Below are 22,794 nucleotides of genomic sequence, written 5' to 3'. Positions count from 1 at the left end.
GAAGGAAAATAAGAGGCACAACCTAACAGGTACTGGAGTTCTTAATAATGAGCATTCTCACAAGTGTTCACAGAACCCAAGACCAAGGAACACCTTTCGACAATCAGAACCTTCCTTCCTCACAACCTGCCCTCTCTCACAAATGTACACATGACAAAACTGTTCCATTTCAGTTCCTACTCTGTAGGAAATAAAATATCAGATGTTTCAGAAGACTAAGAACGGAAATGGCAGAGAGGAAGTAAATGCACACATCTGTTACTTTAATAACTCTGGTTATTACATGGTTATATTTCTCTCTACCACGTGAGAGGATAGTTCTCCCTTGCCATATGTAAAGCTGTTATGTTCTAGATTCTCTCTTCTCTCATACTCAGCATTTCAGTACCTCTCAGCTGCAGGAATGTATCCACAACAGATACCAAAGGACAGAAAACACCAAGTAGGATGCTTATGTCTCCTGAAAATCATTCTCCCTGCTACACTAACTTACTTTTTCAAGTGATTTGGCCTGCACTCCCTAAAAATGTTACATCATTTTTAGTACAGTTAGGAGTATAGTAGCAGTTAGCTACCATTAAGGACAGGAGAAGGTTCTCAACCCACCACCACCACCATGCTGTGTGTAACATCAGCGTGCCACATGACCCCCATCAGTTCTAGCAGTGAAATTTGTGCAGAGCAATCTGATTTTAGATTTGTGAAAGCATGGATGAGTCTGCACACAAATGCACAGGGCATAACGAGAATACAGCAGATCTTCAAGCGCTATTCCAAGAATCATTCGAGTCCTGGCAGGACCCACTCTGACCACTGACTTCCTAGAAATATTTCACAGGTCGGGACACGGACTGCTATCCTGTCATACAGTCACTGGTTAGAAATGGCAGAACACCTAGACAGAACATCCGCAGGGGAAATGAACAGCATAGAAGATGTCTTAAGGTCTGAATCTATGCAGTTATCAAGATCTGACAGACCGATTTGATCTAAAAGCAAAAGGCTCACAAGAGAAAGATTTGAAAGTTTCCTGCCCGAGATGAAACTCCTACTCCAACTTTTCACTTATTTTTGAAATAAACACCATAGAAGAAAAAAGCGTTGGAAAGACAGACAGGGATGTGAGGCTATTGCCCTGTGTCTAGTAGACGTAATGGCTATCAGGAACATCACATTTCATTACCAAAATCATGGAATCCTGAGGTTCAAATAAGAGGTCCACCATGAGAAGACCCCCAGTTGCCCCAGTCATTCATTCCAGGAATTTAAACTGAGGAACACGGGCGCTTTAGGCTTTTTTAATCCTGTTCTAACAAAAATGGGATGACCCAGCTACTTAAAAACTACTTAAAAGTCCTCATCATAGAATCATAGAATAGTTTGTGTTGGAAGGGACCTTGAAGATCATCCAGTTTCAACTCCCTGGCGATCGGCACGGACACATCCCACTAGATGAGGGTGCCCAAAGCCCTGTCCAACCTGGCCTTGTGTGCCTCACCACTCTCATAATGAAGAAATGTCTCCTTATGTCTGGTCTAAATCTGCCCCTCTCCAGTCTTGAATTTAAATAGGGTGGTGGGTCCTGAGTATGGATGGCCTCGGTACAAAGGTATACATTTCTTGCTGAGAATAGCAATTGCAATAACGGTACAGTTTCCTCTGGTAAAGAAGAAAAGTCAGCAGTGATCTCCAGGACACCAATATGGTCCCTGTTTTGGAAGGCCAAAGACGTATCAGCTCCAAAAGATCGGTTTTTGTAATCCACTGTGCCTCTATAGCTCCTACTTGAGCTGAGAGATCTCAGGGATATTGGCATAACAATCATTACCTCCTGTCACACACCTGTCAGGATAGTACTCAAGTACGTAACAACTGGAGGCTGCCGAAGTGATCATCTTTTACAAGTACCTTTTCCTGTTCTTTCCATAAACATAAGAAAATGGGTTGGCAAATCTTGATCTTCCCTACTGCAATAATCTTCATTTTCTCCCACATTTCTACCAAAGCCCTCCTTCTCCCCTAGTGCAAACAGTAAGGAGTGAATTGAACTTCTGCCTGAATCCGTCCAAATCATTCCTCCTTTTGATTTACATTGTTGTGTATTTGGGAGCACAGAGCTGGCCACTTATACTTCAGGGGACTTCTCACTTGCCACTTCCCTGGATAATGCAGGCCAGATACTGGAAGACAGTTTCACAACTTCGGAGAAGTATTAAAACCTTGCAAAGACCTTGGTTCACTGGATACTGGGAAATTGAGGTATCAAAATTGAGGTAGCAGCAGTCCAACTAATAATTCTCTAGTTCAACTACCTTTGCACACACCTTTTCCAATATGCGCTGCAGTTTGGTCATAGTCTGATGACCGCTTTTGTTTCACAAGGTGATGGCTGTGAAACACACAGCACGATGGCTGCATTTAGAATCACAGAATCTCTCAAGCTTGTGGGGAAGGGACCCACAAGGATCATCAAGTCCAACTCCCTGCTCCTCACAGGACCATGTAAAACTAAACCACACGACTTAAGGCATCGTCCAGATACTCCATGAACTCTGACAGGCTTGGTGCCACGACCACTTCCATGGGGAGCCTGTTCCAGTGACCAAGCACCCTCTCAGTGCAGAACTGATGTCACAAATGAGAAAGACTCAGAAATGTGGTGAGTTTGGTGTCCAATTAAGGGAATAAACAGCAGCAATAACTGGGCTTAAGACACACAATGTCCTGTAGGAGAGGACATATATGTGAGGGAAGGGTACAACCATCCCAGGCTGCTAAGGAGGTATAATGAAATTGTTATGAAAGACTGGGTCATCAGTGTTTCACAAGAAGCTGCTAAGAAAAGAAGGCCACACTGAAAGATACAATGAGAGGCACTATAGAAGACACCATTAGCAATGGTTATATATTGCTCTCTGCAGCGTGCACTTGTGAAGACTGTTGCTATTAAGCAGCTTTGAAAGCTCTCATTTCCTAATGGCTTATATCTTGGTCTCTTTAGCCTCATTTTTAGTATTGCATTTAAATGAATGCTGCCTTAACCTTATCTTCCTACCTATGGAGGTTAGAATCCTCTTTTGCCTAACTATTCCAAATTCCTTACTAATGACATTTGTGCTGAGCAGCAGCTATAACCCTCTTTCCACAAACACACTCTAAGCACTGATCTCGATTCTATACCTGCTTTTACATAATTTCACCATTCCAACCTCTTCCTCCAAATCAAAGAAAGCAACATACCCTCACTTCTCCTCTCAAATAAATATTAATAATGGCAATACCATCATTACTGACTTAGCTTCCCTCATCTAGGTTTTCATCTTGAATAGAAGACTCCTATCACTGGTAATCTGGTACTGAGTAACTGCTTTCCTATATAATTTATCTGTTGATTCCCTACCCTCTACTCATCTCTCTAGCACCTTTCAAATTAATAACTCATTTCTAATATCCCACTTTTAACACACCTCCACACACCACAGTGTTTTTCCATCATCTAAACCATACAGAATACAGCAGAAGACAAACAGAAGATAAGTAAACCTATCATTTTTCTCTCTTCCTCCTCCAGCTCTTATATTTTGAAGTGGTTACAGAAGGACAGCAGTAAATGCCTTCCAGGGAAAACACAAACAGTTCCTATCGCCTTTCAGTATGTTGCAGCTCAAAGGCTGCAGAGAAATGGTGGTGTACATCACATTCACGTAACACGTCACTGCATCTATAGATATGGCTACTAAAAAACCCTTGCTGCTTAAAATGAACACCTCTTTGTTGTATTAAATATATAAAACTCTTCTGTTCTTCAAAATATTGTTAGTTACAAGAACTTAATATTGCTGAATAGACACATGCTACGAGGAATACAGAAACCTGTAAGCTTAAAATGTATCTACCAAAAAGCCAGCTGTTCCAAACCAGATCCCTTCAAGGTGCTGTGACTTCAGGAGAAAGCTGGTTTACATTATCAGCATGCCTTCTCAACATATTAAAGAAAAACCTTTCTAGGGCGAGAATGTTTCTCTAACACATTCTTTTACAATGTAACAACAGAAGCTACTACTACTTAAGAGTGTTATTAAATTCACATATTCTCTTATACTGTATGTCATAATTTGAGCAATGGTCTTCCATCTATAGAAAATTAATAAAATGCAACAATACTGGCACAGTCTTACAGAATCTAATATTTAAAACCTTCAGCTCTCTGAATCTGTTTAGAACCATGTAAAAAAACCCTGCAATTATTTTTTTTTAAATAATAAAATTACTTCCAAGTGAGCAGACAGTGCATTCAGTAACACTGCTTTCGTTTTCCAAATACTACATTCCTTTGTATCTACGTACATGAGGTGGGATGCAAGCATCAGAAACACGGCTGGGTAAATAAAACACTCCATGTTTTCCATCTTCCAAAGAAACTAAATATTAAAACTAATTAAACTTATCACAATTACTGAAATAGCAATTTGCAAGGGTAGAATTCTGCATTTGAGAGAATTTCTTCCTTCTTACACAGATATGATAGGACACTGCTATCTCAAAAGAACATACAATATACATCTTCATTATAGATACCAAAGTGCTACTAAAAGCCACATCATGACTGTAGTGAGGCACCAAAAAAAAATGCAAGCGTGAAACTTTGTTGTTGCTGCATATACACACTGTATGATACTACATTTTTCCTGCCTATACAAATATAATGGCACTTTGTGAACTCTGTGCAGAGGTCAGATCTTTCAGACAGCAGAATGTGAAGAACTTTAAAGCAAACCGAGTGGAGTTTTTTTCTGTATTTCTACCCCATTTGCCGATATTCAACTTCTTTTTCTCTAGCAACAGAACACCAGAAGCTGTGCTGTATGTAACGAAGCAGGAGCCCTAAGTATGTTGGACATACCTACCGACACAGCCCAAAGTCTGCTTATGTCTGTGGAACATAAGCCACTGTTGTCAGTGTTCACCTAAATTAGTAAATTGTCTTTTGTAAAGACAATGTCCAATAAAGCTGCAAAGACTGGAATGGTGTTAACAGGACACAAGGAAGCATTGGCCAGGCTGGATGAGACGATGAGCAACCTGATCCAGCAGGAGCTGTCCCTGCTTATGGCGGGGGCGCTAGAACTGGATGATCTTTCAGGTCCCTTCCCAGGCCATCCTGTGGTTTTATGATTCAGGTTCTTCTGCTCCTCCTGATGGACGACTGCACAGATGGTCTTGGACAGGTGAATTTTATCATTCTGGTCATCACAGAGCCATCCAGCAAATGGGATGGCCGTGTAGAGAACTCATCTTAATCACATGTTTGTAGACACATCGCCTTTGACAAACACAGTGCTACACCTGAATGAGTTTCTTTAAAAAATTCTTCAAAAAACAGGGACTGCACCTACCTTGATGAGGTCGAGATTTATCAATCTCAATAAATATAAATAAATATATATATATATAAAACACAGGCAAGTTTTAAAAATATTTCCATCTGTAAATTCAGAATTTTTTATGTCTGGGATATACACGTTTTAAGATACACGTATGCTCCTTTCATTACATGCCCTGTGCATGTGAGTGTTAGAATATTTAAACATATCAATGTACTTTGCTTTGTACTTATATTTGCATAGGATAAATGCATTTAAGAACTAACCCCACAGAACCATAAGGATGTACAACTTGCAGGATCCAAAACCTATTGTGCGTGTGTTCACAAAAGCAGACTCTGATAATATGTTAAAACCTACATGGGCAAAAAAAATAGCAAGAAAACTGTGCACACATAAGTGTGTGAAGCTTGCAGTTGTTTGGTTTGGTTGTTGTTTTTTTAGAATATTAGATGACAAATGCTATGTTAGATAGAGGTACTTACTCTTCAAGTCTAATTTTTTTGCAAATATTCACAAATTAAGCATATGCATTTTCAGTGGAAATACCTTTAATAAAAATGAATGTTTTTTTTTTAAATTCTAATGGTTTTGTTCACATAGAAATGTCAAAACAGCAAATGTCAAAATATTTGAAAAAGGGTTCATTTTTGCTAGAAAATAAAGTCAATTGGCAGAGTCAGGTATAGTTAAAACATTAACTATATCATTAACTATAAGAGATTATCCTAGGTGGAAGAGGTGTACTTGCACTAGAATTTTCAAGCAACTTCATGTCTCCTTCCTATTAGTGGATTAGCTAGCCCTACATATTAATCATCTCAGTTAGTGATAAATGAAAAACCCCATGCTCTGGAATCAGAGTGAATTATTCTTAAACAATGGTATCAAGATTACAGTCACTGTTTCCACTTTGCATACGGACTACAGATCACTGAGAGTTTCCTGTTGCACTGCAGCAAGAAATGGAAATATAACACAAATAAGCCTAATTTGCTGCAAAGTACAGCAAGATACTTCGGTAATCTCATAAAAATTTCATACTGGAACTTGTTACAGTGAGTTCAATTTGATCTTTTAATGTAATACAGTACATTTTTATAAACTTAACATTATCATCGAAGAAGAGCATGCTAACTGAATGTTAGCAATTTATCTTTTATACATAATTATACTCTACTGTAGCTACTGTACGCAGATCTCAAAATGTTAGTACATAAAATATTCATTTTCTTTATATGAGATGAAAATTAACTTAGAAGAGGTTTGAGCATAAGAATGAAAAATTTGCTGTGCCTATTTCTCAAGAAATAATGAATTACACATTATAACCCAAGAAATCAACATTTAAATTGCAAAACTATAGTTTAAGTTTACATTAAACATTACGATCAATAATGTGCATCAATATTCAATGAAGCTTAGCTTAACCATGTTTATGCACATAAAGCCTCAAGAGTGTGCAGCAGTTTCAGCATTAATTTTTCATTTTTTTTTGTATAAAATGGACTTAAAGGTACATCTTCCATAAACGTTTTCAGTGCAATTCTGTCAAAAGAGGAAAATATAAAGCTAGCTTTCAATCACTTAATACCATAAAAAACCCCAACAACTTGCACTTGCACTGCTGAAGCATACGTAAGCTGGTTCCATTGTGCCAACTATTTCAAAGTAAATTCATATCAACTATAATTGCCTTCTTAGGCAGCATTTCCCCCATATCTATAGGTACACATTTTGAAAAGCTGAATACTGGAGGGGGGAGTTAAGCTGAGGCAGAATAATCTGTTTATAATACCTTTTCCCATCGGTAACAGAAAAAAAATGCACAATGAAAAAATTCTAGAAGTTCCTTTACCAGTGATCTGATAGTTTGGAAATCAGTAAATCGGAGTTTTAGTAATTATCCTTTCCTCTAATCTTCACAGGCCACCCTGCAACTATAACTTATTTATTGATGGATTATGTGAAAATGCTCCACTATTCAATGAGAAAAAATTTTCCTAAGTAAAAAACTGATTTTTTTTTTTCACACATTGTCAACTGTAGGGAACCAGAGGGAGAACAGCACCTGGAACTGTAGTATGTGTTTGGCTAAGCATGGTGTAGTAACCTATACATTTTGGTTCAAAGACACAGTTTGTAAACTGTAAAACTGCATACGATACTGCTTTAAGTATTTTGTTTCTATTCTTTTGCAGATTATACAAATTAAAAAAAAAAAATCAAAAAAACAGACCAAAAACCACACCTCTCTGTGGTAGCACAAAATAAAAATGGAGCTTCATTCAAATCTTGAATACCTTGACTGCAATAATCAAAAACTGGTTAATTCAACAAAAACTTAGCTCTTCATACCAAAAAAAATTTGGCTCAAAACCCAAAAAACCCCAGAAAAGTACAATAAACTCTCAATAAAAGGTTCTCTCATGAGGCAACCTACCATACACTACTGCTAGATACGAGTTTCCGAAAAAACATTACATCCCATTTTCAGCACATTTTTCATAAACATGCAACTTCACTATAAAATACAAAACACTTGGCTCTCAAGAACAGCTTTATAAAGACACACTGCATCAATAAAATTTTTCTTTGTGATTAACTTTACATTGCAATAAGAACTGTATTTCACTAATGTTTATATATCAGATTTCATATTATAATGTAGTAATAATTTGCTCTGTGAACGTCATGTTCAGAAGGAAATATCTATACACATTAACATACTAGACTATTAAAAATTCAGTTACAGAATTTTATTGATACAGTAGATTAATAAAAACTGATAGGGGAAGATAAAATGGGTAGGGTGTTCAGTACATTATTTAATAACACATTTTAAAATTAAAATATTTAAATCCTTTCTGAATTTTCAATGCCACTCGAAGTCCAGAAATGTCTGGTGTCAATACTGAGGTGTAAAACAAGTCAAACAACTTCTTTCACAACTTGCATCTCTTGTTCCAACACTGTTCAACTGTAAAAGAAAGTAATTTAGCACCTTTGATGATAGGTAGGTGCCTAAAAGTAAACACTAGGTTAAGTTCATGAAGAAACAAAGACCGTTTTTCTTTTCTTCTTCTTCTCAACAAACAGTGGCAAAAGAAAGTGGCACTATTTGTTCAACTGATTTTTTTTTCACAGTTAAATGTCAACGAGAGTACAAATACAAACACTGACAGATATTGCTTGAGATCAATTTTCAACAAACTGTGTTCCTTTTTAAATCAATAGATCCAATAAACAGTGGGGTACTGTCAGTTTAAAGCCGCAGATAAAAGCTATACAAGCACTTTAGAAGTCAGAAACATTAAAAAAAGAGCTATGTACAGTTTTCTTCTTTAGTTCATATGTCTACAAAGCCAGCGCACATTACACTTCACAAAAATCCACAGTTAATGATATCAACATGTGTGTGGCTAAAGCTTGTGACCTAGGGACTGCAAATGCAGGGGCAGTAAAATAGGTTTTCTTTTTTTTTTTTTCAGCAACCCCATTTGTGCACTAACAGCTTCATTCAGTCTCAAGCTTTATATTAAAAGCACTCTTCAAAGCTTTCACCTGGAAGGCTGACAGCTACATGCTCACTCATCGCCTTTCCCTTTTAGAAGTTCTGCGACGGACCTGTTTGGAGAAAAAGTATTTTAAATATTTCTCCATAAAAAGTTTGAAAAATTCAAGAATATATATATTTTATAATGCAAAAAAATGCTTACTCTCAGAATAATGTCTGAGTGGCTGTATATAGTGTCATTCATTACTCATTTTATCACAGGCAAAAGTCTCGGTCAATGACCAGGACGTAACTTTCTTTGACATTACTGAGCCTGTATCCTTCAAGTAATCAAAAATACTGTAGTTTCCTTTTTTTCAGAGTTTTTATACACTCTGATGCTCCAATTCTCAGATGCATTCAAAAGTGTGAAGGCATTCACATTCATATTTTTAGTATTTCTACTGATATTTACTAACATATTTGTATGGAATAAATATAAAACTATTCTAACATATTTGCATATGCTGGTGAGAGGAAGAAATTGGTTTAGGATTCTGCTCCAGGATTCTACAGTTATTTTCCAGTACCAGTCATTTCGTGTTCCTGTTTTGTATGAAGAAACATTATTCACTCTCATAACCTAGCTGAGAAGAACGGGCATGAGTTCCCTGGAAAGTTAATTCCCATGAAACACTACACAACTCAGGCAGACAAATAAAAGCTACACAGAACAGAAATTTAAAACACTTGACAAAAAATTTCTAAGAAATGCAGCTTGTCTGGGAAACTACAGTGCAACACCACTACCCAACACCAGCAGTTGACAACCACCTCATTCACTGTAAAGAAGGAAGGTTAAGTTCTAAGAACTGGACAAGTCATTCTCTGAACATCGGTACACAAAGGACTCCACAAAGACTCACAAAGAAAATTTCAGGCATTTCTCTTACATTGATTGTGGAAACTTCTTCTTCTTCCATTGCTTCCTCCTGGGGAATGTCATCGCTGACAGGTGAATTACTCTGAAATACATCCATCTCTTCACTGGATTCATTCTCTTTACTGGCTGCTTGTTTGGAACGTCCTGCACGGCTACAATCAGAAGAAAAATAAAGATCAATTTCACAGTATATGGGTCTGCACATATATAAATTGTATGAGAGCAAACATTCTACTTTACAAGAACAGCAGCTTTAAAATTTCATGTCATAATATTTCTAGCTCATATACCTATCTAGTTCATCCATACATGGAACAGAAGTGGAACTAGGAGGCTGGACAACAACATTTGAAAACCAGGTTCTTCCTAGAGCAGAGGGCTAGGAATTCAAAGCTGAACAAATTTTGCATTTATAGTCATGACAGATATTTCTCTTCAGTGCCAGAATAGAAGCCAAAGAAAGCTGACACAACAGTAAGCAGCGAACAGGAAAAGCCAGACAGCCAGACACTAAATACTTCGGGTTTGTTGTGTGTGTTTGGGTTTTTTTTTTTCCACCTTCTATTCAATTCCATGAATAGAGGTACTCTACTTCTACAGTTAATTCACAACAAAATTTGAACACTGCCTCTGTATGTTTACAGATCTAGAACAACCTATACTGCTATTTATGAAATTAACACTATAACGAACTTAAATGCAAATCTTCCAAGTTAGCTCATGCTAAGAGCAAGGGATAATCAGGATAACAATATCTTGAATCCGGATAATCAAGAAAAATCAGACAATTATATCTTAAATTGTCTTCATTAGTCATAGAAGCTGAACCACAAGGAAAAAGCAACCACTTGCTGAAAATGGGAACTAGCCCCCTCAGTGCCTTAAAGACAAAAAAACCCCAACTAGATCTGTATCCAGAACTAAGCAGCTGCAACCACCTTACCACTTGGGGTTGGGTCATCAGCACAGTTCAGAAACAAATCACTGAACCATCCTGCTTACTGCACTTTGGTTTGTAAATTCAATCCCCAGTAGAGGCATAAGATGCAACACGCATGTCCTCTGACAGTGTCAAACCACACATTGTGGGAATTTTCAGTCCCGAAAACCACACTACACATAGATTTTAATCTATACAAAATAAAATTGCATTCAGTAATGATAGTACAGCGGGGGTTTCAACACGAACCAACCAACATGACAACCTTTGAGGAAATAATTCAAATCAGATCAACTCAAGCTGTGACTGACAGAAGCAAAAGAATTGAAAAGAAAGCAGAAGAATTATGCGCAAGCTAGGTTCACGTTTTTGCATATTACAGAAATAAGACAGTTCACACGTGCTAATTGGTAACCCAATTAGCTATCAGAAATAGGTTATGTACTATCACCTCATATGTAAAACCCAAAATTCTTATGCCAAATCCATCCCCAAGGAGCCCAGAAAGCTTTAAGCATTTGGATTAAAAATATTCTATCCTGTGGAACGCAGTGCTGCTCAGTCCTTCCAGTCAAAATGCCAGACCATGCGATTCAGTGTGAAACTAGAATTTGAGTTGAGGGTACAAGCTTGTTCAGGCAAAGATCTCTAGTTATGGAAGATCTCCAGGGACATGCAAATGGGTACACTAAACTGCCAGAGGAAGATCAACATGATGTTAAATAAGCCCAGAAGCTAGGAAAAAAGAGTAACACAAAATGCCAGACTGAAGAGGTGCCTAAGAAGTGTCCTGAGGAATTTATCTCCAGGTTCCAGAAAAGTACCTTGTAAATCTGTTCCATGACCTGCAGCTCAATACTGGTGGCCAGATAAATTCTGTCCAACTTGTACACCTCTGCTTCATATACATTGCATACACACGTACAGAAAAAGTAACAATACCTATAGTTTCCTACAGTAGGCACAAGGAAACAAAGTAGCCACAGAGTTTACCTTTATTTTGGATCTTAACACATCTCAGAATTTTTCAAGAGCTCCTCTCCTCCACAGACCTTAGCATATTTTATTAATTTGCAAGTGGATAATAAAAAGGCCACAAATTAGAAAGTAAGTGAACATTAATTTAAGGAGAATCAGAATAAATTTAAATTCTCCACAATACTGTTTCACCACAGCAACAACTTGATTCTTCCTCCCTACCCAAAATAAATAGGAGCACTTTTCACTCCCTGAAGTCCTAATAAAGCTTTGTCTTCAATGCACACATGTACTTTATTGATTTTTCTCCTAGAAGAGCAAAGCTACACACATGCTGCCTGAGCACATTAAACTTACTTATAGCCTCTTGCTCTGGTTTGAGAAGTTCTAGGAGAAGCAGCTAGGGAAAACATTTTAGAAATCACAATGGCAATCTACTTTCTTAACTGTCAATTGAAGTATTCTGAATGATTGTTCAGTAAATGATTGTTTGGGGGCACAGTGGTATATTTTTAATTTTCACTAAATACAAATTTAGAAAATATTCCCCACTTACACTTTTTTTGGCTGTGATGGTGGTGTTTTTGATCGCCTTCCTCGTCTTTTCTGGGGCGTAGACTGGGCTGATTCAACTGTACTAGTTTCAGATGGTTCTGCTCTGTTTTGAGGAAGACCCAAATTGCAGAGTATCAAATTATAACTGATGTCCAAGGATAAAAGAAATGCAGCTTACAAGAAGAAAGACTTACCTCTGCTGTGTTCTTTTCTGTGTCCTATTTTGCCTGCCTTTTGGTTTTTGTTCAATGTTTTCAGTTTGCCGTTCTTCCTCCTCCTCCTCCTCTTCTGCTGCAGCTGCTGGCGGTTGTTTTTTTTTGCTCCTTTTTGTTGACTTTGCCACTGGTTCTTCCTTTGGTGTTGCCCCATTATTTGTTTTGGGAGGGCGTCCTCTTCTCCCTTTCTTTGGTGGACTGTTCTGTTCATCCTCACTTTCTATTACATCTTCTTTTAGCCTTTTTTCCTCTTGCCATTGTGTTTCATCAGATTCTGAAACAACTGCAGGTCTCTTCTTTCCCCGCTGACTACCTCTAAGTTTCTGCTCTTGACCCAGTTTATTCAGGTCATCTATGTTTAATTTCTCTTCTGAATCTGTGATAGCTGCTTTCTTCCTTCCTCTAGGCTTCTCCATCTCTGACTGAAAAGGTAAGATTACATCTTTAAATTAAAAAATTAAACTGCTATTTTAAACTGTCATATACACAAAAGACAGGGAAACTTCCCCCAGCAAGACAGAGTCTTCAAGTTATACAAGCTGCCTACTAAGATTGTCTACCATATCCATTCCAAAAACCTTTGCAAAAGTATAAACACATACATACAGATAAAGAGCCAGACGAGGAAGTCTATTTCAAAGGCGAGCAGCTAAAACACTGAAACGTGTAAGGTTGTCTTCATTTGGATCCTCAGCTGTGTCCAACACAACTGCCTAGGAGCATCCATAACTGCCTTTTTATCAACAGGGAAATACAAGATATAGAGGATGGGAACTGTCAGCTTGTGGCTTCAGATCTGTTCTGCGCTGCAAGGTGCCTCATTCCCATGCTATGCACTAATACAGAAGATGGTGGGCAACCCAAACGTACACTTTTAGAAGGAAGCAGAGGAATTAGCAGTAGTTGCCAAAGCATTGCTATCAGAGCTGCACTAAGACTCAACACTTCCTCTGCACAGGAAAAAAACCCACCCAATCCTTAAAAGAATCAAAGAATATTTTGGGTCAAGAAGGATCTCAAAAGATCGTCTCATTCCAAACACCCTGTCATGCGCAAGGACTCTTTCCACTGGATCAGGATGCTCAAAGCCTCATCCAACCTGGCCTTGAACATCTCCAGGGATGGTGCATCCACGACTTCCATGGGCAACCTCAGCCAGTGCCTCCCCACCTTCACAGGAAATTATTTCTTCCTAATACCCAATCTAAACTTAACCTCTTTCACTTTAAAACCATTGCCCCTTGTCCTACTACTACAGGTCCTGGTTAAAAGTCTCTCTCAGTATTTTTTATAAGCCCCCTTCATATACTGAGAGACCACAATAAGGTCTTCCTGCTGCCTTCTCTTCTCTAGGTTGAACAACCCCAACTCTCTCAGCCCTCCTCCACACGGGAGGCGTTTCATCCCTCTGAACGTTTTTGTGGCTCCTCCTTTAGACCTGCTTCAAGAGGTCCATGCCCTTCCTGTGCTGAGGACTTCAGAGATAGATGCAGTCCTCCAGGTGGGGTCTCAGAGCAGAGTAGAGGAGGAGAAGCACCTCTCTTGACCTGCTGGCCACACTTTTTTTGATGCAGCCCAGGATACGACTAGCTTTGTGGGCTGCAAGCACACATTGCCAGCTCATGTCCAGCTTTTCATCCACCGATGTCCCCTAGTTCTTATCTTTCGGGCTGCTCTCAATCCCTTCATCCTCCAGCTTGTATTGATACTGGGAATTGCTCAGACCCCGGTGCAGGACCTTGCGTTTGGCCTTGTTGAACCTCATGAGGTTCACACAGGCCCACTCCTCAAGCCTGTGAAGATCCCTCTGGATGCCATTCAGTTCGTCTAACCTATCAAGAATTTTCTATATCCTAAGTTTTCAGAACAGAAACTATTCCTTCACCTCTCCATGCTGGAGTTGTCTAAAGTGCCCAGTAAAGAGTCAAACAGTGCAAAAATTTCAGACAGCTATTGGGGCAGAAGGATTGGTCCAACATACCCCAATCCCTAGAGAAAAAAGATTTACCCATTTATCATTTCACGTGGACAATGACTATTTCATTGTGGACCATGAAATGGTCCAAAAGTCTAAGTATCTGCAGTATTTCACAGTTTCATACCAATGTTTATTTCAAACTAACACTACTGTATTTCAACACATACAGACACTCATTTATTAGTATCTGCCACACTGTAATTTAAGCTACATAATGACAGTTATACTACTTAAAACAAGATTGAATGTTTGTTTTTCCTTCCCATCTCTCTTGTGACATAAGACAGAAGTCAGCTCATAAATATGTCTCCACTTTATCCATAAACCCATGGATAAAAAAAAAAAAAAGCAGAAAGAAAAGCTAGAAAGGGCAAGAGGAAAAAAAGTAAAAGAAATTGAGAGATAAAGAAAGACACTAGAAGGAAATAAAAATGTCTGAACAATGATTATATCTCCTGCCAGTTCATGCTGATCTAGTGATACTCTTGTTCTATTTGCTTTCAAAAAAAAACACATAATGACTGTGCACATGCTACCATTGCAGCTGCTTTTACCAGGTAAACAGTTGTAGGCAAGTTCAAAGTAAAGTTTCTCACTCAGGTTAAACAGTGTCCCACAGCGTTAGAACTAATCTGTTACTCTGCGACACAAAATCTCCACAAATACTCTGAATAGTGACGTATTTAGAATACCAACTTTCTGGTCCCCAGTTAAAATTCTGCTTCTAGTTAATGTTTGTTATAAGCTGCTCCCCAGCTTCAAAAACCCAAAAAATGAGTTTTGAATCAATGACCTTAGGCAGCTTGTTTACATATTCAAAAATAAATACAAATGCCCTCAAAAGTACTCAAAATACTGAACACTATTTGCTTTATCAGTTAGCTTTGTCAGTTACCAATTCAACCTAATGCTTCTAAACATGAATTGCATGCTAGCAGCTGTTCAGATGCTCAAACTTTTCCAGGTGAGGTGACTTATCAATACAGGAAACATAAGAACTGAGGGGGTTTTTTTGACAAGAGATTCCCAATTTTTCTGGTTTTGTTATAAGCCAGTTTGCTTTTCCCGCAAGATATCACAGCATAAGATGATTATTTGCAATTCAAGATAAGCAAAAATTCAGGACATCTTTACTACTCAGTAGCTTACATCCCATGCAACCTAGAAAAATGCTGCACACTGGCAGAATAGGAGAACAGAGAAGCGTCAAGAGATAGTAAAAAAAATAAAGCAGCAGTGACATCAGATATGGGACATCCTTAATGCATTCCAGAAAATACCAACTGTAATAAATCTGATCTTGTTTGTAGTATTACTTTCTCATGTATATCTCAAATGCTACAAAATTTACAGACTGTCAACTGTTATTAAGGAATAAAGAACAAAAATTTAATAGTGATACGTGAAATTCTTATTATTTGAACTACTCTAAGAATTACAATATGATCACAGTTTTCTCTGGTGGATTCTTCTTCTATATTGTGATACAGATGCCAATACTGCTTGAGACAATATTTAGCCTCTTAATGAAATTATTAGCATGTGAAAACACTACATCTGATTGAGAATCCATATCAGTTTTTGTACCCTCATTAGAAAGCTTTAGCATTACTCACCTACAGAAGTACATAAAACCATTACTGAGAATTAGTAAGGAAAAGGCTGCAACTTTCAAAGACATTGGTTAGTGGTCATTCACTAAAATCCCCGAGGTAGACACATGTAATTTCTCCTGAATGATCCTGACACAAAAGAGCACAGCAATGACACCAATCTGCCAATCTCCGGGCTTTAGTGTTCTCACAGAATAGTTTGTTTATCTAACAGCATCGCTTCTTAATCAGTAGGACTATCTTACACCCTATGGGATTGTATAGGTCTCTAAGTATCAGTTAGCTAGCTCACTCTGCCCTAAAAGCCTGCTGGAGATCATATTGCGCATGGCTTTAAAATCATGCTGTAGCTTCTACCTGTGATACCTGGCACTCAGAATCAAGCGTTTTTCTGCCTTCACTGCAGCAGAAGTTGCATGCAAGAAAACAGAATCCATACGACTATTTAGAGACCTCTTTCTTGAACTTCTAAAATTCCCTGTTAAATAATGATGCCCTCTTGGTCTTCGAGATAACCAAAGAACAAACAGCTTCAACTCCTATCAGGTGTTGAAAGAAGAACACACCTTAGCACCAGTGACTGGACAGTACAAAAAGGGTGGGAATTATAACACATCTACACTAACGAGGTGTTATCACTTTGCTAGCTACAAGCAAGAAACCATGTACAATAAAGACTTTTACAACCTCAGATAGCAATCCGAAATTTCAGAATGGTTAAACTGCTCCCTTCAGAACTCCAGTATAGTTGATCATTCTCAGACCAACCCAAGGAAGCTATCCAGCTTGATCAATGTCCCAAACACTTCACCAAAAACTGCTGAGAATGAGACAAATTGTAGACTAATTCTCATCAACCAGACTGTAGCAGAATCTACACCTTCACTATCACCAGTAATCTTGAAAACTTACAGGAGCTGTCACTATGATCCAAAGATAATGCAATGCACACACAAAAAACAGTGAAACTGAACTTTTTTCCATTACATTTTTATATCCAACTCTAAACACATTTTCCAGTAGTTTACAGTATCAACTCAGTTTCATGTTTCAGCATGTTCTCTTGAATGATATCAAGTACCGCCACATCAATTTTTGGTTTTAAGTCCTGATGACTTAAATAACACATCTGTAATGCAACCAAACAGCTCACCCTTACAAGATCAGAGTCGTCCCTTTTGTCGGTTTTCTTCCCTGGTAAGGGTGAAGTCAGTGTGAATTCTTCATTTTCACTGTGGTCCATTTCAGTACTGTCAAGTCTAGAATGAATAAACATTTATTCTCATTATTATAATACAGTGAGCAGCTATTTTAAAAATATATGTATTTAGAGCTACAATCTTCAGAAGAAATCTATTCCTAAACCATGAACAATTTGGTAGAACGAACCTCTCAGTCTGGCCACTATGGCCACTACACATGACAAACTAGAACATCTAAGCCTCAGGACAAAAGTGTGAATCATAAGCCAAGTTGAACTTTCTTTTTTTCACTGGGAAAGACAAGCAGCTTTTTGAAACAGAGGGGCCTTACTAAATTACAAGAGATCTTGTGTTTGTATACATTTGCAAACATTTTCATATACGAGCCAAAGATCCCCACAGACAGACCAGCCAAAGCACATGTACTTTTCTATGGTGAGGCTTACATACAGGAGCGAATGTGCAAAAGTAATTTTGTTTCATCTGCCCTGGGGTAGGTAGAGCAACATTTTTAAATAACAGTGCTCATTTTTTAAAGAAAAGAAATACACTATGCACTGAGAAGAATACTGGTATAAAGTCTGTAATAACTGCGATTTAATCGGAAGGTCAGTTTTTATACATCATCTTAGCAGATGTAGATATTGTATGTATTCAGTCAGACTGAGTTGGAAATACCATGCATACTGAATCACTAGCCTCTTTTTAAGAGGACTTTTCTTCTTCTTTAGTATCTCCACTCAAAACAATAAGGCAGTTTAACTTAGATGGACCGAGGAGATCATAAAGATGATGGAACAGGCTAGGCTGTGAGTGCAGCATTTTTTTAAACTAACTGGATGTAGAACAGTACTGGTCTCAGATTCATTTAGAATATATAGTATAGAGAAGAACGTGGATTCCACACTGTCTTTAGCCAATAATGAATTTCTGCATGTGAACCTGCATGACTTGGAAGAAATAAGCCTTTCTGTGGACTTACAAAGGAGCTGAGAAGTATTTCTTATAAAACACTGCACTACACTTAAAATTAATATTATATATTGAATAATCATAGAAGTACCAAATAAGAAGTCTTATTTCCAAACAGAACTCTTCCTCACAGTCTTGAATTAATGTGAAAAAGTATGAATAGTGGGGGTTATGCAATCTCTAAACAACTGTGAAAAGTATTATTGATAATGTGACTTAAGAGTTAAAAAATGAACATAAGAAGATACAGTAACTGATGAATAACCTAAAAAATTGATACAAAAAAGCCATAATTTTTCAAGGTAGCTAACTAGAAGACAACTTCTCTAGCATTACAGTACATTCCTCCCTCCATCACAAAAGGAATTTGCAAAGTTCAGCGAAGTACAGGACAAATTTATAGAGGAGGAAGTCATGCAAGATCACCACCGTTGTCTACCCATCGTCACTGCCTATGACATGTTGTTAAACGTTACAGCAGGACACATGGTTCCTAGGAAAGGCAGATCTAGGTACACACACACACACAGACACACAAATATGTGTGTATACATATCTACGTATATAAAAAATAAAATAAACATGAGGCTCCCCTTCCCTCCTACAGGCAGCTCTGGATGTGATTTGAATTTCTTGTTTCTCTTTTTTTTTTTTTTTAAAAAAAAAGCTAATTTCTTCCTGGGGTTAAATTCACAGTTTCAGTTATACTGATGTGGTACTGTAACTTTACTTCAAAATAAGATAATAGAATTCTGTTTCTCACTTAGAAAACACTACAGAAATATTCAAAGTTTCCATTACAAATACTTGAAATATCAAAGCTCCTTTGTTGTCTACCAACCTCCCTTTGATCCTTCCTGGAGAGCTTGGATTTGAACTGCTGCTGGCATTGCTTACAGTTTCCATTCGTGAAGATTTGGATTGAGACTGCTTGCCTGCTGATGAAAGAGGCTTATTAACTGCTCCAAGAACATTGGCTGCTTTGGGCTGAAACCAAAAATATATTTCCTTTATTTTAAGCTACACATTTAGATACTGTTAACATACACTATGCTTAAAATATTCACAGATCTCACTTTCTGCACTCAGTATCTTAACACAAAGCTATAAACATTTTACTACTAAAATTACAACAAAGACAAGAAGGAACTTGACAAGCTGCAATGAGATAGCTAGCTGTCTACAGCATTCTTCTCTCTACCTATTCAGTCCTCTTACTAGAGGCACTGGGTGCTCACCTGACCTTGCAGTAAGCTACTCCAGAACTATTTGTGCAGTTTACTTTCTGCTGACCCGAACCAGCTCACCATTTGGATTAGGTAAGCATCTGTACTGGTAAAACAGAAATAGCAATAGGACAGTCCTTTCAGCAAAGAAGCCATTGAACTGGCTTAGCTGTATCAGCAAACCCTGCTAGTTTGAACTGGGAAAGAATGAATAAGAGCGTCAAAAATCAAAGATTGTGGAGGAGATTCTGATGCTTCATACACAGATTTAAAAACATCAGACATTTAATACGTGCCAAAATTTCCAGACACTCATGAGCTTCAGGTTACTACTCATTTAAGTGGATTATCTTTCAGACATACCTCCAAGTTTATACTATATTTTGAGAGAGCTGAAAGAGTTCAGTTAATCCTGAAGAGAAGACAACTTTATGCCAAACATCCACATACAAAAATTGATCACTCCCCTCATTTCTCATTATTTAGGATAACCCACCTTCTATTTCAATATTAGATTCTAGCTACATCTAAAGTTAGTGACAGCTCAAAAAAGAAAGTTCAACATGCACGTCTTAGCAGCTTTGCGTGTTCCTTTTTCAGAGATATGCACCATGGATGTGCCAGTTATACTTTATAGCTGGAGGGAATTTTACACTTAAACCAAAGATTCACTCTGTACCGAGTACAAGAAAAACAGCATATCCTTTCCAAAAAAAAGCTTTAGAGAACAACATCCAGTGTAAGAACTTACATCCATTAGGTTAGGATTTAATGTTAATCAATACATGAATACAGAAAGCTCAAAAGTAGAGCGATGTTCAAATGCACACTGGACTGGACTTCCTGTTAAGGAAGGAATACCACCAACAGGGCCTGCGCTAACAGTTCCTCCTCTACTACAGAACCTCAAAGCCTTACTGCCCTCAAATACTGTTCCTTGTTCATATTCACCCCACCAACATCCTCTCAAACTAGTCTCCCATTGCCAAAAATAAGACTCCCTAGACCAACTCTCATTCCACATTGCTCTCATGATGATGAATCAACTGAAAATCTTTGGTGGTCAAATACACCTCTCTTGTTTGATCCAAAATTTCAGGACAACAAAAAAGGAGCTAAAGCACCTGGCACTAAAAATTTCAAGTAGTATAAAAGCTACCTTGGAATTCAATAGAATTTCACGTTAGGATATTTGAGTTGATTTCATATGATATGAAGTTACTGGAGAGAGTCCACCAAAGGGCCACTAAGATGAAGGTGGCACTGGAGCATTTCTCACATGAAGAGAGTCTGAGAAAGCAGGGGCTTTGGACTAAATGCCCTCCAGAGGTCTCTTCCATCCTCAAACATTCTGTGATCTTTCATGACAGCATAACCCCTGTTACTTGTAAAATGTATTTAAGTGTACTGTGACAGTATTAAGTTTGCGACAAACTAGCAAGAGTGCTTTTTGTCAAAAACTGGATGAGAGAACTTAATATCAGCTACTGATCAGGAATAGGAAGACACAAAAGCTCATTTCAAAAACTTCTGCGTCTTCATTACAAAGCTAATCTCTAATCCATGTAGTTCAAAATTCCAGTCAATAAATATTGGCTTTCAACTTCTAACCAAAAAGATGCCCTGTATGTATGCATGTTTTCCTAACTGGCATTCCTCCTCTATTAGTAAGTTACCAGTTCACAGATAATACTTCATTAAAAAAAGTTAAAGTAATGAAGATGCTGTGCTTTTATTTCCTTTGCTAGGTAGCAAGTGGATGTTCTCCTGTAATTTAGAACAGGACACATTAATCCATATAAAACCACAATTTGTCTTCTCTTTTACTGGATTTTAATTTTATTCTACAGAGTAACTGGGTTTAGTTCTAGTGAAAAACTAACATTGACATTCCTTGCAATGCATATTTAGAAAGAACAAATTAATATAACCAAAGAACAGTTAGTCATCTTGTAAGACACTGTAAAATGGAATTCAGCTTTCCCAAAGATTAATTTAAGTGATTTTTAAAATAATTAGATTTTTCTATAGCTGTCACTTCATATGCAATACTGTAGTCTTCTGCAGAAAAAAACCTTAACCATGAATTAACCAGAGAAAGTAGCAGTTTCCCTTCTGCCCGTGTCTGTTTACTAATCTTTGGCATACAAACCCTTTGGGCAGAAACAATATATTTTCTTAAACTTAAAGTGTTTCATAAACTACATAAACTACATATTAGTTTTATTTAAAAACAAAAAAGCCAAAACAAACAAAAAAAAAACCTGAAAAAAACCCAAAACACCCAATTCAAAAATCTCAAAAACAGCACCAAAATCCTCCAAGCCCCCACAGCATACATACCTTTCCAGGAGTGAAAAAAGACTTCATTTCCGGAGGAAGATAGTTTTTGGTGTTACTGAAATTCTGTGAAGAAAGATGAGGGAGCAGAATTCACAACAATAATCAATGAACAACAGATACACATTTTTGAGGTGGTACTGAAAGATCTTTTCTACATGATTCATGCTTTAATCTGAACAGTAATACCCTGCGAGTGGGGGAAATCAGTGTGTGTACACATATATAAATATTTACGGAAATATAAACATAAATTTTCAATCACATTACCATAGAGAGAAGTCTGAAGTTACAAGAACTATTGAAAAGAACTCCCAAATTACAACTAACACTTAGCTCAAGAAAATAAATGCCAAGGTGTACCTTGTCAGGTTGAGTAAAATATCTGGCTGGAAGTACAGGGTCTTTAGGGGATTCCAAACTGTATGTCGTACTCTTTGACATAATGATATTCATTGCTACATCACAGACTGTGTATAGTTTCTGTAATTGACAAAATTGTAAAGAACAAATAACACTTTAGAAGTTCATTGCAAATCTTGATAAAGGACCATATCTTTTGAGCACAGAACTGAGAACTCACAGTTTAAAAGCAATCATCTTAAATATTTAACATAAGCCTGCATCTTGAACAGTGTATTTAAGGGTATTAAAATCAAGGAGCAAAAGATTCACCACTGCAGGCACAACAGTTAGAGATAGCTTTCGTGATCTTTCTACACTTAAGAATAGTGTGTGCCATGGTTTCAAATCTCAAACTAAAAAATCTCATCTCGCTCTAAAAGCGACAGATCTATACATTATGTGATGCAAAGCCCTCAAAAACAAACTCAAGAGTTTGATACGTGCACTATACAATATATACTGAAGACATCTAATGCATGCATTTTTCTTCATATACTAAGCATACTCTTGCATTTTTAAAAGGGAATATTATACAGCATATTAGTGG

The 22,794-nt window shown here is 37.5% G+C and overlaps 1 protein-coding gene across 4 annotated transcripts in view; it reads right to left on the bottom strand.

Moving 5' to 3' along the window:
• Positions 1–5,523: 5,523 nt before the first annotated feature.
• PDS5B (PDS5 cohesin associated factor B) overlaps positions 5,524–22,794 on the bottom strand; it is a 103,086-nt gene continuing 85,815 nt past the window's right edge. Inside the window, exons 28-36 of one of the 4 annotated variants that reach the window (XM_054074846.1) lie at positions 22,206–22,325; positions 21,846–21,908; positions 19,118–19,263; positions 17,256–17,361; positions 12,491–12,933; positions 12,298–12,399; positions 9,834–9,975; positions 8,949–9,011; positions 5,524–8,364 (exon numbers count right to left, since the gene is read on the bottom strand). In XM_054074846.1, the coding sequence (XP_053930821.1) occupies positions 8,976–9,011; positions 9,834–9,975; positions 12,298–12,399; positions 12,491–12,933; positions 17,256–17,361; positions 19,118–19,263; positions 21,846–21,908; positions 22,206–22,325 (1,158 nt within the window). In that variant the 3' untranslated portion in view covers positions 5,524–8,364; positions 8,949–8,975. Of the gene's footprint in view, positions 9,012–9,833; positions 9,976–12,297; positions 12,400–12,490; positions 12,934–17,255; positions 17,362–19,117; positions 19,264–21,845; positions 21,909–22,205; positions 22,326–22,794 lie in introns of all 4 variants that reach the window. The other 3 variants (XM_054074838.1, XM_054074856.1, XM_054074862.1) reach the window with 3 other exon arrangements.

This window comes from Cuculus canorus, chromosome 1 (assembly GCF_017976375.1).
Source record: "Cuculus canorus isolate bCucCan1 chromosome 1, bCucCan1.pri, whole genome shotgun sequence".
Classification (NCBI taxonomy): domain Eukaryota; kingdom Metazoa; phylum Chordata; class Aves; order Cuculiformes; family Cuculidae; genus Cuculus; species Cuculus canorus.
Note: the sequence above shows the minus strand (reverse complement) of the source record. Positions and strands in the feature narration are given on the sequence as shown.